Raw genomic sequence first — 14,020 nt, 5'->3', positions numbered from 1 at the left:
CAAGTGTTCCTCAGACTCATAGCTTCCTCTCTGACCTTCCAAATGAGGAACCGTTAGATTGAGATGGTCATTTGTTTTGCCTCCAAGGGCAGAGCCATGGGCTGGACACTTCAGGCCAAGCCCAGCTCTATTTGTATATCCCAATGTGATGAACAAATGTGGACACTTCTACCCATCAGAATATAAAGCAGCTCAGAGCACTGGCCGCTTTAACTAGCCCCCCCCCCCGCCCCAGCTCCTCAACATGCATTTCCCCAAAAGTGCTATCTCTGGGCCTCATCTCTTCACTGGGAAGTGGAGACTGAACTGGGGTGTCTGGGGCATTCCTAGCACAGTACATCTGAGTGTGGGAGCCACAGAACCCAGCACACTGGGGAGGTCAGGGGCCCTGGTTCAGCTTGTGTCTTTGGTGCGTGGGCCAGGTGAGGAGGCTGGCTCCAGGGTCTGTGATCCCCTGTTCCCCACTTCCTTCCAAGGTGGCCTCTTCTGCAGTCAAGGGCCCTCCAGTCACGTTGCTCAGGTTTCAGAGCAAAATCAAGAAGCGCCACCTGTATAGGCCTCAGTGGCCAAATTGAAGGGACATCCTGGCCAGGATTGGAGGATCTGGTCTCCTTCCTTCGCAGGAAGCCAAGAGTCACACCTCAGGAGCTTGGTCAGGATAGAAGGGGTCTGGTGGAAGATGGGGTGAGGAAGGGTTGGGTGGGGCCTCCACTAACTCGTTACCTAGCATCAGGTAAGGAAGAAATGCTGACTTAGTCACTGGGTGGCCTTAGACACTTCACTGCACCTCTGAGCCTCAATTTCCCTAGCTGCTGAATGGGGACAGTGCTTTATCTAGACGCTTGTTATGGAGCTTCAATGAGAAGTCGTGGGTGATGGCAGATGACAGGCTAAAGCTTGTCATCTCCTGGCTACAGTGTTTAGGTGGCAGAGAGTGGGAACCTGTCGATCTGGCTCATGGGGTCATGTGACTGGACTTTGGAATCCTGTGAGTAAACATGTGGGATACTAGGGGGAGACAGCCCCTTGTGTTCAGGCTCCCACTGCTTCAGGGGCCCACAAGCACCGCTCTGCTAGAGGTCAGGCCCATTAGGGCTCAGAGAGGTTTGGTAACTTTCCTGTGCTAGGTCACACAGCAGCTAGGAAGCAGAGCAGGATTCCCAAGAGGTCTTCCGGGGAACCCAAACTCCCAGGCTGCCCTATGGCCCCAAGCTTCTCCTGTTGCCAGAGCAACAGGTGTTTGTTTCCCCTTTCTGGTTTTAACAACAGCAACAACTGAAAGTTCAACCAGAGATTGGAAAATAAGATAGGGAGAGGTCAAAAAGCCAGTAATCCCCAAGCTAGCTGTCACAGCCAATTACAACACACAGGTCCATACACACACTGTCGCCATGCCCAGCCTCCTCCAGTGAATGATCGGGCAAAGTCCAGAGGCTGGAGACCTGTGCCAGATACCAGCCTGTGGGGCCAGGCTGGGCCAGGTGGTCTCCAAAGCCCTGAAGCCAGGCAGTTTTTCTCCCTTCACATTCTGCCATGGGTGAGCAGGCCACTCACCGGACATGGCTGCCGGACTTCCCAGCCTGCAGGGCCTCAGAGGCCAGACTCCTGTGGCTGGGAGCAGGCTCTTTGCCATGGGGATGACAAAGGATGACATCCTCCCCCGGGGATCCCACCCCACTCTTGCTTCAGAGCAGGCCTGTAGCAGGAATCTTAGAGAGTCTTACTAATAAAATCAAACCCGGGGCCAGTTATTGGGGTGAAATGCTGGAGTTTCAGAGAGACGGAACAAGCCACAGCTAACCTCACCTGGCCAACTTCTCAGCTGGTCTTGTTTCCTCAGACTTGATGCTTCTGTGTCCTCATATCCAAATGGCTCTCAGCTGAACTGTTCTTTTTTTTTTTTTTTTTTGTTTTTCGAGACAGGGTTTCTCTGTGTAGCTTTGCGCCTTTCCTGGGACTTGCTTGGTAGCCCAGGCTGGCCTCAAACTCACAGAGATCCGCCTGGCTCTGCCTCCCGAGTGCTGGGATTAAAGGCGTGCGCCACCACCGCCCGGCAGCTGAACTGTTCTACTAGAAGCCTGAAAGCTTAACAAGCCAAATGCCTGCTAGTTTCTGGTCCTCACCCCTTATATACCTTTCTGCTTTCTACCACCACTCCCTGGGATTAAAGGCGTGTATCACCATGCCTGGCCGTTTCCAATGTGGCCTTGAACTCACAGAGATCCAGAGGAATTTCTGTCTCTGGAATGCTAGGATTAAAGATGTGAGTGCCACCATTTTCTGGCCTCTATGTCTATCTAGTGGCTGTTCTGTCTCTGACCCCAGATAAGTTTATTAGGGTGCACAATATTTTGGGGAACACAATACCACCACACAGGCCAGGACCACTGTGTAGAAGCTTGCAGGGCGGGTGCACATCAGAGACCACAGCGGGCTTCTGATGGTTTCTGACTGCTTTCCAACTTCAAATGTCATTGCCATTGAATTTGTCCCTCACCTGGCTCCTCCAGGCTTCACGGGGACCCACTATTCTTCTCCTTTCACTGGTGGGAAAGCTACAGCAGAATCAAGGCAGTGGTCCCTGGCCACATAGGTGGTAGGAGGTGGCCCGTGTGGCCTCTTCAGCATAGACTTGTGCGTTGTTGGAACTCTGGTGTGCATTGGCCTGCATGCTTCCAGGCACTCTGCTTCCTGCCCAGCCCAGCTGCCTGTGTGACCCTGTACCTCTTACTCTGTCTGGTCTCTCTGAAGACAGTGATCTCCTGGATGGCCCTCATGACGGTGCTCTGGGGTAAGCGACTGGAGGGAATAGAACTACTGGAAGGGTGAGGAAAGCAGAGGGGTGGGAGAACCATACAACACTGTGGCACCAGGAAACTCAGGCTTGAACCACACAGGAGCGGGTGTCTGGGCTGGACCCTTGAGTGCACCTCAACGTGTTCCATCCTGAGAGCTTGAAAACCCGGGTTCTGAGTGCACTCTGAGCAGTTCACCAGGATCTCTGGCCGTGGAGATCAAGTGCCCACAGCTTTAACGCTCCAGGACAGTTCCAGTATGCAGCCAAGGTGGGACCACACACACAGCTCCAGGAGATTGGGGCGATGGGGGTGGTAGATATTCAGGTCCCATGTGGGCTTTCCAGGGCTGGCAGTCCTTGGAAATTGGGCGAAAGCATGTCTTTGAGCATTTTAGAAATTTATTAATTCATCTTCAAGTTTGTCTTTACATTTGTTTGTTTGTATTATGTGTGCGTGCACCAGTGCATGCACATGGAGGTCAGGGGACCGCTTTCAGGAGTCAGTTTTTCCTTCTAGCATGTGGGTCCTGGGGTTGAACTCAGGCTGTCACGCTTGACAGCAAGTGTCTGTACCCTGCTGAGTCCTCTCCCCAATATTATTTACTTATTTGTGAAGATTTATATTTCATTATACGTCTCCGGGTGGATATGTGCACGTGAGTGCCAGGGTCCAAAGAGAACAGAAGAAGATGCAGGATCCCCTGGAGCTGGAGTTATGGGCTGGGCCATTTGTGAGGCACCTACCTAGGTGCTAGGGACCAAACTGGCCCTCTGCAACAGCAGTACACACTCCTAACCACTAAGTGTAGATCCTATGTATTTCTTTTGGAGACAGGATTTCTCATGTATTCCTGGCTGGCTTAGAATTTACTACGTAGGGCACGCTTACCTCAATCTTGGAGATTTTTCTGCCTCTGCCTCCCAGTGTTGGGATTATAGGAGTAAACCATCTGTATGCACCTTCCTAGGAAGGGAATCTGTGCTTTTCCCAGCTTTTCAGACTCAGAGGAGTTTTCAAACCAATCCTGGTAGGAGTCAACTAACTCCCACTGCAATAACCCAGCATTTCCTCTTCCTCCTTCTTCTCCTCCTCCTCTTCTTCTTTTTAGACAGGGTTTCATTTGGCGCGCACTGACCTCAAATTTGCTGTGAAACTTGACCCTGGCCTTGAATTTCTGATCCTTCTACTTTAGCCTCCCAAATGTTGGGGTTACAAGCTTGTGCCCCATGCTGGGTTCGGTGATGTCATTTTTGGTGTTCAGTGGCTTCCTCTGCAGGATTGAAGTTGATCTGTGTCTCTAAGGGACCTTCCTGAGCTCTCCAGATCCCTGCCTCTTACCTTATTCTCACGCTTGTGTGCCAGGAGCTCACTACATCCTGGGCATTTGTAGAGTCATGAGCAGAAGGAGATTCAGGTGCCCCTGAAGGACCCTGAATTCTAGGGAGATCTGGTGGGGAAAGCATATGACAGCTGCCTGGGGGCACAAACTTACCTCTAGAGCCTCTGATGGTCTGAGCTGGGCAGTGTGGGCCTGAGTGTTGGTAAAGGCTGGCTATGCTGTGCACTGGAAGTGAGACTCGCAGAGGCTGAGAAATTTGCATTGGGAGTTTCTGTGAAGAAGGCTTCTAACAGAGAAACTGCACGCACGAAGGCCCTGGTGTAGATAAGGGCCGAGAGTACCGGGCGATTGTAAGAGCATGTGTGATCAAATAAGCGTGTGTAAGAGAACTAGGGCAACAAGAATAAGGAAGGGAAAACCAGACAGGGCCCAGAGGGCCGTGTATAGAGTCTGCATTTTATAGCCAGTATGTCAGCAGGAAAGTTTCTGGCAGCAGATGGACAGGATTCTTGCTACGTTTCTCAGCGGTATCCCTGCAGTGTGGAGGAGGAGTTGGTGAGCAGGGTGGAACTGGCCCCCTGCTCAGTTCTGGGCTGGCCTAGGCCTAGGGGAAGTGGGGAAACTGCAGAAAGGAAGGAGACCTGTACAGCTCTTAGGTGTTCTGATGGTGGACCATTTCCTCTTCTCTCGATCCCACAGCACTTAGAGCCAGGAGTGGGAGCCCCCTAGGGACCTTGGGAAGCTGGAATTCTGATTGGGTGCATCCTGAGAGGTGGCACACACAGTGTTTAGAGCCATTAAATGAAAGGGGTTTCACGGAAGTTGGGAGTGCCTCAGCTGGACGTGTTGGCCGCTGGGCATACTGGGAATTGGAATGGGTAGCACACAGCGACTCCTGGGAAGAGACTCCCTGATCTCTGGCCTGGTAACAGCAGAACTGTTTGTTCTTCACAGTGTGTCCATTGTCCAGAACTCATCTGAGAAGCTGCCACCGAGATTGCTGCTCTGCTCCAAGCTGATCACTGAACAGGTGAGGAGGAGGCAGGGCGGGCAGCCGCCTTTACAGGTCTTGCATGGCTTCCCTGTGGAACCCTGGAATTCATGTCTCCCAACGCTGGACCAGAGAGCACTGTGGTCCCTCCATCCCGGAACTACTTAGGAACACATGGATGGACCCTCAGGTTCGGCTGAAGGGCATATTCCTGTGCCCCCGTGTGTGGCAACTACCACCCACCCCCAATACATAGTGCAAAGTCACAGGAGGGGGTGACACGAAAGTGTCCTCTTGGAAACCCCAGCCTCCCTGGGCCCCACTAATGCTCCCAGGGACTCCTGGGAAGGTGGGAAGGTCTGGCAACATTGTGCATACTCAAAGCTGGCTCGCCTTGGGCACCAGGTGTGGCCTCACCATACCCCATGGGTGAAAACATAGGGTGTGTATGATAATAGTTCCGGGTGACTCTGGCACAGTGGCTGAGCACCCGAAGTCATGTGCTCTTGGTGACAGTCCCTCCTCTTCCACAGCCCATCCAACTCATCCGTTCATCCATTCACCATCTACTCACTCACCCACGTACCCACCCCATCATTCATCTACATATCCAGCCTCACCTCACCTATGGGGTACCTTCTTACAAAGCTCTGGGACTTCCCCTCAAGACATCACAGTTCAGAGACAGATCGGAAAGTTACAGCAACTGCCATGCGTTGAGAGTCCACCACATGCCAGACATTTGACTTGCATTAGCACCTGGGAAACAAATTATAAACCAACAAACAAACAGGGTTTTTTTTTTGTTTTGTTTTGTTTTTTGTTTGTTTTTGTTTGTTTGTTTGTTTGTTTTTTTCGAGACAGGGTTTCTCTGTGTAGCTTTGCGCCTTTCCTGGAACTCACTTGGTAGCCCAGGCTGGCCTCGAACTCACAGAGATCCGCCTGGCTCTGCCTCCCGAGTGCTGGGATTAAAGGCGTGCGCCACCACCGCCCGGCACAAACAGGTTTTAAACTTCCTCATTTCACAGGACTAGAGTGAAGTCCAGACAGGTTAAATCATTTATCTAGAGTCACACAGCTAAGAGGTGATAAAACTGAATTTAAACCCGGATGGTCTGATGCTACACCCCACTTCTGGGAGCTTCTCTAGTATCCAGTGCTATAGGAAAGATGCCCCCAACTAACATGTGTCTTAGGGCAAAGGGGTGATGGTGGGATGGGGGGGATGTTTATGGGAGTACCGTGGAGGAGGTCAGGCCTGAGATGAATGTCATGACAGCAGAAGGAAAATACTGGTGTGTTTGTGTTGTTGTGTAAACTGTCTCGGCACAAAACTGCATTCCATCAGTTTAAATTATTCTTGCTTAGAAATGGCCAACTGGCCTGTCACAGGGTGGCTGGCACGGCTGCCCCTGACCACTCCGGGACTTCCCATAAGATGTACTTGACACACCCGGGCAGGAAGGTGTCTATAAAGTATTCAGAAGAGCACCTAACCCAGGGGGTGCTCTCTTAGCTCAGCTCCATTGGGAAGCAACATTCACCCCTGACTTCTGCAAGTGTTGTGTAACTTGGTGCCACAAGGTGCATCCCTGGTATCCTGAGCACTAGTCCCAAGGCTGCGGGCCCCCCAACTTCCTCTTTTTCTGATATTCGAGCTACGAAGAGCCCACTGCACAGAGAGCAGCCCGCTGCACAGAGGGGAGCCCACTGCACAGAGGGGAGCCCACTGCACAGAGGGGAGCCCACTGCACAGAGGGCATCCCACTGCACAGAGGGGAGCCCACTGCACAGAGGGGAGCCTTCTTCATAGAGTGGAGCCCACTTCACAGAGTGGAGCCCACTGCACAGAGGGGAGCCCGCTGCACAGAGGGGAGCCCACTGCACAGAGGGGAGCCCACTGCACAGAGGGGAGCCTTCTTCACAGAGTGGAGCCCACTTCACAGAGTGGAGCCCACTGCACAGAGGGGAGCCCGCTGCACAGAGGGGAGCCCACTGCACAGAGAGCAGCCCACTGCATAGAGGGGAGCCCTCTTTACAGAGAGCAGCCACAGTATAGAGGACAGTCACTGCAAGCCTAGCCCCAGGAAACTCTTCCCTGTGACTCTGCTAGCAGAGCCAGGATCTGAACTTTCATCCAGGGACTGTGTGTCTGTCCTCTCCCAGGAGCCGTCAGCCCCTGGTTCCAGCCTGTTACCCCCTTCCATCTAAGATCTCAGCTAAGGCCAGTCATGACCCGTGCTACCTCCTACAGACCCTGTGTGGGTACAGACCCTTGTGTGAATATCGTTTGATCTCTTGGCAAGGCTGGGCCAGGGGTTAAATGTCATGGGCTGGTGGGTGTGGCCGCCTGCCAAAACAGCTTTAATTATGGACACAGAAATTTAAATTTCATGTCATTTTTGTGCACTGCAAAATGTCTGTTTGGTTGTTTGTGTTTGTTTGGTTTGGTTTTCTTTTTGCTTTGTTGAGATGGTCTCCTGTAGCTCAGGATGCTTTCAGACTTGTCAGTTGCTAACGTTGTGAGCAAGCACTCTAATAGCTGAGCTACATCCCCAGTTTTTGTTTGTTTGTTTGTTTGTTTAACTATTTTAAAATATTCAGTCTGGGTTTTTTTTTGTTTTTTGTTTTTTGTTTTTTTTGGTTTTCTGAGACAAGGTTTCTTTGTGTAGCTTTGCACCTTTCCTGGAACTCGCTTTGGAGACCAGGCGGGCCTTGAACTCACAGAGATCCACCTACCTCTGCCTCCCAAGTGCTGGGATTAAAGGTGTGCGCCGCCACCACCACCACCTGCCTGGCTTCAGTCTGTTCTTAGAGCCCAGCTATTAGGGGAATAGGCAGGGGCTGGCCAGGCCTTGCCCTCCCCCAGCACTTATTTCTATTGGCTGGGCAAGAACTATAGCTTGTCCCTTCAGATGGCAAGGCATGCCCAGATAGAACCCTATGCCCCCATAATATGACTTTAGGGTCCTTTTCAGGTATGATGGTGATTTGTGGGTTCTCTGAAGCTGGTACCACTGCCCATCATGGGGCAACCTGGGCATGTCTCCAGCCGGCACTGAACTGCCTGTCTGTCCTTCGGGAGACTCTTGTCTGTTTTGTGCTCAGCAAGGAGAATGAGCTTGCTCTCTACTGCCTGCCGGTTGCCTCTAGGCACAAAGACCTGTGGCCTGGACCTGGGACAGCTATGCTGGGCCACCCAACACCCTCTCCAAAGCTGCTTCTCAGCTTCTACACTTCCTAAGGTGGTTCCCAAGTCCCTGCCTTGGCTGTCGTTTCAGGATAGGAATCCACTGCCTTCAAAGTCGCTCTGCCCTCGCCTGTCGGCTATTAGAGACCTTGGCCATGGTCCTTCACCTCTTTGAGTCTCAGTTTATTTTCAGGGAGCTAAAGGACTTAGGCCAATGTGTGGTAGGATCTGATGAGTAACCAAGAGGCCAGCCCAAGTGTCAGAGGCCTGGGATACTAGGGGAATACCAGCCTGGGGTGTGGTCCAGTGTGTCCAAGGCTGAGGCTTCCTCCTGGCCTCCCAACCAGAGCTCCTTTGAGCAGTAGCTCCCTGTCCTCACCACCTGTCACCATCTGGGTGATCACTTATCTCCGGTAGGGTAGCAGTCAGACCTGGGCCAGCTCTGAAGCAGGGGCAGAGCCAGACTCTTGTCACTGAAACAGGCCCAGCAAATATGCCCCAGGTGATGGGTGGTGGCTGCAGGTGCCTGAAGGTAGAGGCCATCTCGTCTGGGTTTATTAGGAAGGGTTGAATGTTTGGCAAGGGAGGAGGCTGTCCGTGCCCCACAGCTTCTGCATGGAGCTCAAGACTGCCTGTGGTTTTGTCCCGGCTCCGCCTGGGCCCGGCAGGTCTTACTATGATGGTGTGGTTCAGTGAGTGGCTAGGAGGGCGGTTCTCAGGCAGGTGTGCCACAGTCATGGTGGCCACTGGCGATAGCCCACCTGCCCTGTCTGCCCACAGGTTCCAGTCTTTGCTTGAAGGCTGTTACAGATAAGCTGCGGCTTTTGTTGTTGTTATTGTTCTGTAGTGTTTTTGTTTTTATTTTGGTTGTTTTGTGGGAGAATGTAGTCCTGGCTAGCTTGGCTAGCTATATAGACTCACACCTTCAATTCCCAGAGGTAGAAGCAGGTGGATCACTGTGAGTGCAAGAACTAATGTTTTAGTGGGCTTCTCCCAGAGGGAGCACTTTAGAGTGGGAGACTTTGGCACCCAGTACTCGGCATTGATTGGGCCAGTCAGAGCCTGCCTGACCCAGGTCCCCCAGGGCTTGTTAGGAGGATTAAAGGGGATGGGAAGTGAGGGTGACTGTCCATAGCAGGTGAGCCCACTCCTTGTCCCTTAGCAGGACCCATTGTTTAGATATCACTCTCACTCCCTGGAAGCCTGTTCTGCAGACCCCAGCTACCTACAGAGTGTGGGAGCCAACAGTACGGAAGACACTCTAGACTCTGAAATCGCACTGCAGGCCTGCCTCAGGGGTGCCTGCCTCAGGGGTCCCTGCCGGGAGGGCCGCAACCCCTTTCTAAGCAGACAAATGGGCACCAGCTCCTGATACTCAGCTTCCTGGACAATTAGATTAAATTTTTCCCGTGGAGGGAGGAATGTCTCTGGCCTGCCTGGGCCCAGCTGTTCCGAGGAATGTGCTGGGAAGGAAACATAGACAGGCCTGAGCAAAGCAGTCACCTGATAGGCGAGAACAGCTCCTAGTTCCCGGACATAACTTTCGTCTTGGACTGTTTATCCTGGAGTTTATGGTAGTCTGTGGGGGTCGTAGGCTGTCCTTGGAGGCCCCGGGGAGGGGGAACAATATCTGCCCCTGTGGTGTCCAGGCAGACCTTCCCTGGGCCAGGCCTGGGCTGTGACATCTCTATCTCCAGCTCTCTGATGCAGGCAAGGTTTGTTTTCCCTCTGAGGGAGACAGTGTTTGGAACTGCTGAGACTGGAAGTGCCCCCAAATAGAAGGTCCCTGCCGTTCTGCAGTTCTCACACCTAGACCTGACATCTTGGTAGACTGGAACAGCCATTTCCTCTCATCTCCCCATGTAGTCCTTGAGTCCCTATGAGCATTAATTCCCACTACTTGCACACCACCCGGGATAGGGAGATCACCACCCTTGGGCAGTCTTTCCTTTCCCCGGATGGCGTTGCTGCAAGCAGTTTCTAAGGCCACTCTTTCAAAAGGGCATCTAAACCTTCTCTTAACTGAGCTGTCACAGGCTGAAGGGGTCCTCATGGGAGGCTGCATGCCTTTCCCTTAGCCCAGCCCCATCTCCAGTCTCTGGAAGTGTACAGGGTAGAAGTGGGGCTCTACTCAGCAAGGAGGATAGAGTGTGAATGTGTTCAGAAAAGAGTGGGGACCCGTGCGTGGATGGATGTGTAGATTCAGAGGAGGCTGGGTATGAACAGCCTCTGCTCCCTTCTGCCCTGGGTTCCCCTCCCCAGGACTGCAGGAACAGTCAGGTCTGTGCTGCCCCATACCCTAGCCTGGCCCTACCCATGCAGCTGTTCCAGCCCAGCTGTCCACGCCCAGCTGCTTGTCGATGGCTCCCAGCATCCCATAGGACCTGCCTGGCCTTGGGGAGGAGAGGGAAGCCAACTTCATGCCTCTCCTGAATCCTCTAGTTCCCAAGGAGTTGGGGGTTTTGCTTTGGAGAGGCATGGTGCCTTATGCTGGCTTCTGTCACTTCAGAAGTGCAGCTTGTGTTATTCAGGGTGACCGTTGTGAACACTAGGAAACAACCTGAGCGTCCCAGGGTAGATTACCGACCATGTTCTCCATGGACTAGGGGTTTCAATGCAGCAGCATGGGAATTTTTGAATCATTTTCCTGGGGCCTGGCTTGTAACCAACCCCCAGAACCAGATTCTGAAAATGCTACCTACACGTGAATTTTCAGAAAGAACGTATAACCCCCGAATATGAATAAGTACTGATCAATAGTAGATTCCTAGGAGACATGTAAGATTGTGTGGTTTTGTGTTTTGGGCAAATGTTTTGTAGAGATTATGCAAAACCCTCTCCCTGGCACAACACAGTTTTGCTACAAAGCACATACAAGAAGTAGCTGTTTGAGATGATGTTAGTTGCTATGGGGCTGTGAGAGTAAGAATCTGTGGCTGACATTTGTGTTTCTCTGCGTTTGTTGGATATTTTGTGACATATATTTATTCCCTTTGTTGAGAAGCCAAGACCCTTCCAGCTTCCAGCCTCAGCATCCGGAAATCCCCAGCCTTGGTCGTAGAAAGGCACACCAAGCTGGGGAGCTAGCCCTAGGTCTCATTCTGGTCTGTCAGTCACTTGCTAATTTCTTGGCCTTGTAACTTCTGCTAGTGTCTCCCGAGGTGAGTCCTAAAGCCTGATGTATGGAGGTGAAGCCCTCTCTGCCCTGTGTAGTAACATCTCTCTGGACCAGAGACTCACACTTTTTAGCTGTGTGACTTTGGGCTAGGCATCCAACCTCTCTGAGCCCCAGCATCATGTAAAGCAGGCACAGTGCTAGCTGCTCCGTTGTGAGTGGGCTGAGATGACTGCGTCTGGGGATGATGGAGCCGGCTCTCTGCCCTGCTGTCCCTCCACCGGGCTCTAGTCTGCCTCCATCACCTGCTCCCCTTTCCTCTCTCTCCAGGGAGCTCCAGAAGCTGCAGGATGGGGGCAGCCTGCATCAAAGTCACCAAGTACTTCCTCTTCCTCTTCAACTTGCTGTTCTTTGTAAGTATGCGACTCCCAGGGTATCCAGCCCTCTCAAGCCTCTGGCCAGGTATTAGGTGGGATGTGGCTTGTGGGTCCCAGGACACTGTCCCTAAGAGAATCGGTGATGGTGAAATGGAGTGACCTCTGCCTGACACATCCTCTCCCTCTAAGCAGAGTGGCAGAAGAAAGCCCCCCAGTATCTCTGGCTGGTTGCTCTCCTTCCCCTCCCCTCACCTGATGCCCATTACAGCTCCAGTTGAGCAGGCCCCCAACACCCCATCTTGAACTCCCAGAGGCCACAGGGGACATCCTTTCCCCACCCCACCCCCATAGACCCACTACATCCCCCACCACAGGCCCGCTCAAATGTGAGTTCCGTAGCACATCTGGAGCTGGTTTTCCTGGGGCCCCGGGCTTCCCCTCTGGCCTGGAACCAACAGTCCTGCCTTGGTGCTGCCAGACCCATGATGTGCACATGTGTGCGTGAGTGGATGCACATGAGTGTGTGCTTGTGTGTGTGTGTGTATGCTTGTGTGGGATGGGAGTGTGAGCAGCCTGAAGGGGCTTTCACGGCCCCAGAGTGCTACTGGGGCTGTGGCTTCTCCATACTGGTTTACCCTAAATAGTTGTAGGACACAGATCATATACAGCAGGTACTTGCCGCAGCCGGGTTTTATGTTTTATAATGTCTAGAGTCCTACCTTTGAGAGGCGAAGGATAAGCCCCTGCCTGCTTGTGTTGGAGTTTTTCTGAAGTATAAATGAGTTACTTATAGGGGGAAATTTCATGTTATAAGTGCAAAGATTATGGAAACTTTGGAATATTCACAAAGAATCATTCTAAATTCCCCTTCAAAACTTTATCCCAGTACATGGTACTTACAGGAATGTCCCTGGTACACATTCATACATGTATGCACACACAGGTGGGCTGTCCTGGCATGTTCCACTGTAGGTTCCAGTAGGCCAGCTGGTCCCTCCCTCTAGGCCTCAGGGCCTGCAATGAGGGCATTGTCCCAGAACCCACCTGTGCTGGGTATAAACAGTGTGGGTGCTGCTCTTCCCAGCCTGGCAGGTGGATCCCTCCCAGCTGGCTCCTAGGGAACAAGTGCATAGGCAGACAGAGCAGTTGGTCTTATGGACACCAGGTGAGAGGGACGACAGGGTACGGCCAGCATGGTACTGCTCTATCTCAGGCCTTGGAAACTAGAAAAAGGCGTCAGGGTTCATATTGGTGAGGTTTTCAGTATCTGGGATAAAGGGCATAGGTATTTTTTCTCTTTTCTGCCTTCTATACAGTTTGGGAGAGACAGTGAAAAAGGTCCATGAGCTCGTAGAAAATGAGAGAAGGCTGGGTGGGTTGGCCTGGGTCTCTCCTCTGTGCTTCTCTAGGCTGACTCATGAACCAGAGGCCAGAGAGCCGGCTTGGCAGGTGCTAACGGCCTGTGCGTTGGCCTAGGTGCTCATTTCCCCAGGCAGGAGAGGGAGGCAGAGAGAGCGTTTATGCACTCCTTCCCATCACTCCTCTAGCACAGGGCCACAGATGCTGAGTTTGTGACTTCCGCCCATGACAGTTCAAGAATATCTCCAAAATGCTGTCTCCTTACTGAGCACGTGCAGACCACTCCTGCTCACTATTCCCTAGACATTGCAATATGGCCACTGTGTGTATAGCATTTCCCAGGAGTGTCAATGATCACAGGCCGTCTAGAGGTGATTTAGAGTATGGGGGTGAGGCTGGGGTTGCTGCTTGGTTGGTAGAGTGCTAGATACTAACCATAAAGGACCAGGCCAAAAGGAAAGGGAAGGTCAGCCAGACTGTGGTCACATGTGGCTGGGGAGAGAGGGTCCCTTACTGAATAAAAGCTTAGTTTCTGCTGTGCTGCCTGGCTAGCATGATCTGCCTATCACTGCTCCCCATACAGGGGCTACAGCATGCATTCAGAGCATTCACAGCATGCATAGATTTTTATGTGGGTGTTGGGGATTTGAACTCAGGTCCTCACAGGGCAAGCTCACCTACCCACTGAACCATCTTCCCAACCCCTCAGGAGGTTTTTCTTGTAAGAGAATAAAGAAAGTAATAAACTAAAGCACATTTTAAAAAAAGAATCTGAGGATTTTTATTTATCTTATTGAATGATACGAAAACAAGCTCTGACTTGATGTATATTCATATAGAGGTTTTCTAGA

At 52.1% G+C, this 14,020-nt stretch overlaps 1 protein-coding gene across 2 annotated transcripts in view; it reads left to right on the top strand.

Moving 5' to 3' along the window:
• Window positions 1-14,020, top strand: part of Cd82 (CD82 molecule) — a 46,967-nt gene that overhangs the window by 16,785 nt on the left and 16,162 nt on the right. For both annotated transcript variants that reach the window (XM_059260982.1, XM_059260983.1), the window contains exons 2-3: window positions 5,092-5,167; window positions 11,764-11,846. In XM_059260982.1, the coding sequence (XP_059116965.1) occupies window positions 11,784-11,846 (63 nt within the window). In that variant the 5' untranslated portion in view covers window positions 5,092-5,167; window positions 11,764-11,783. The remainder of the gene's footprint in view (window positions 1-5,091; window positions 5,168-11,763; window positions 11,847-14,020) is intronic.

This window comes from Peromyscus eremicus, chromosome 4 (assembly GCF_949786415.1).
Source record: "Peromyscus eremicus chromosome 4, PerEre_H2_v1, whole genome shotgun sequence".
In the NCBI taxonomy this organism is placed as follows: domain Eukaryota; kingdom Metazoa; phylum Chordata; class Mammalia; order Rodentia; family Cricetidae; genus Peromyscus; species Peromyscus eremicus.
The sequence above is the reverse complement of the archived record's forward strand: the minus strand, read 5'-3'. Positions and strand labels throughout refer to the sequence as shown.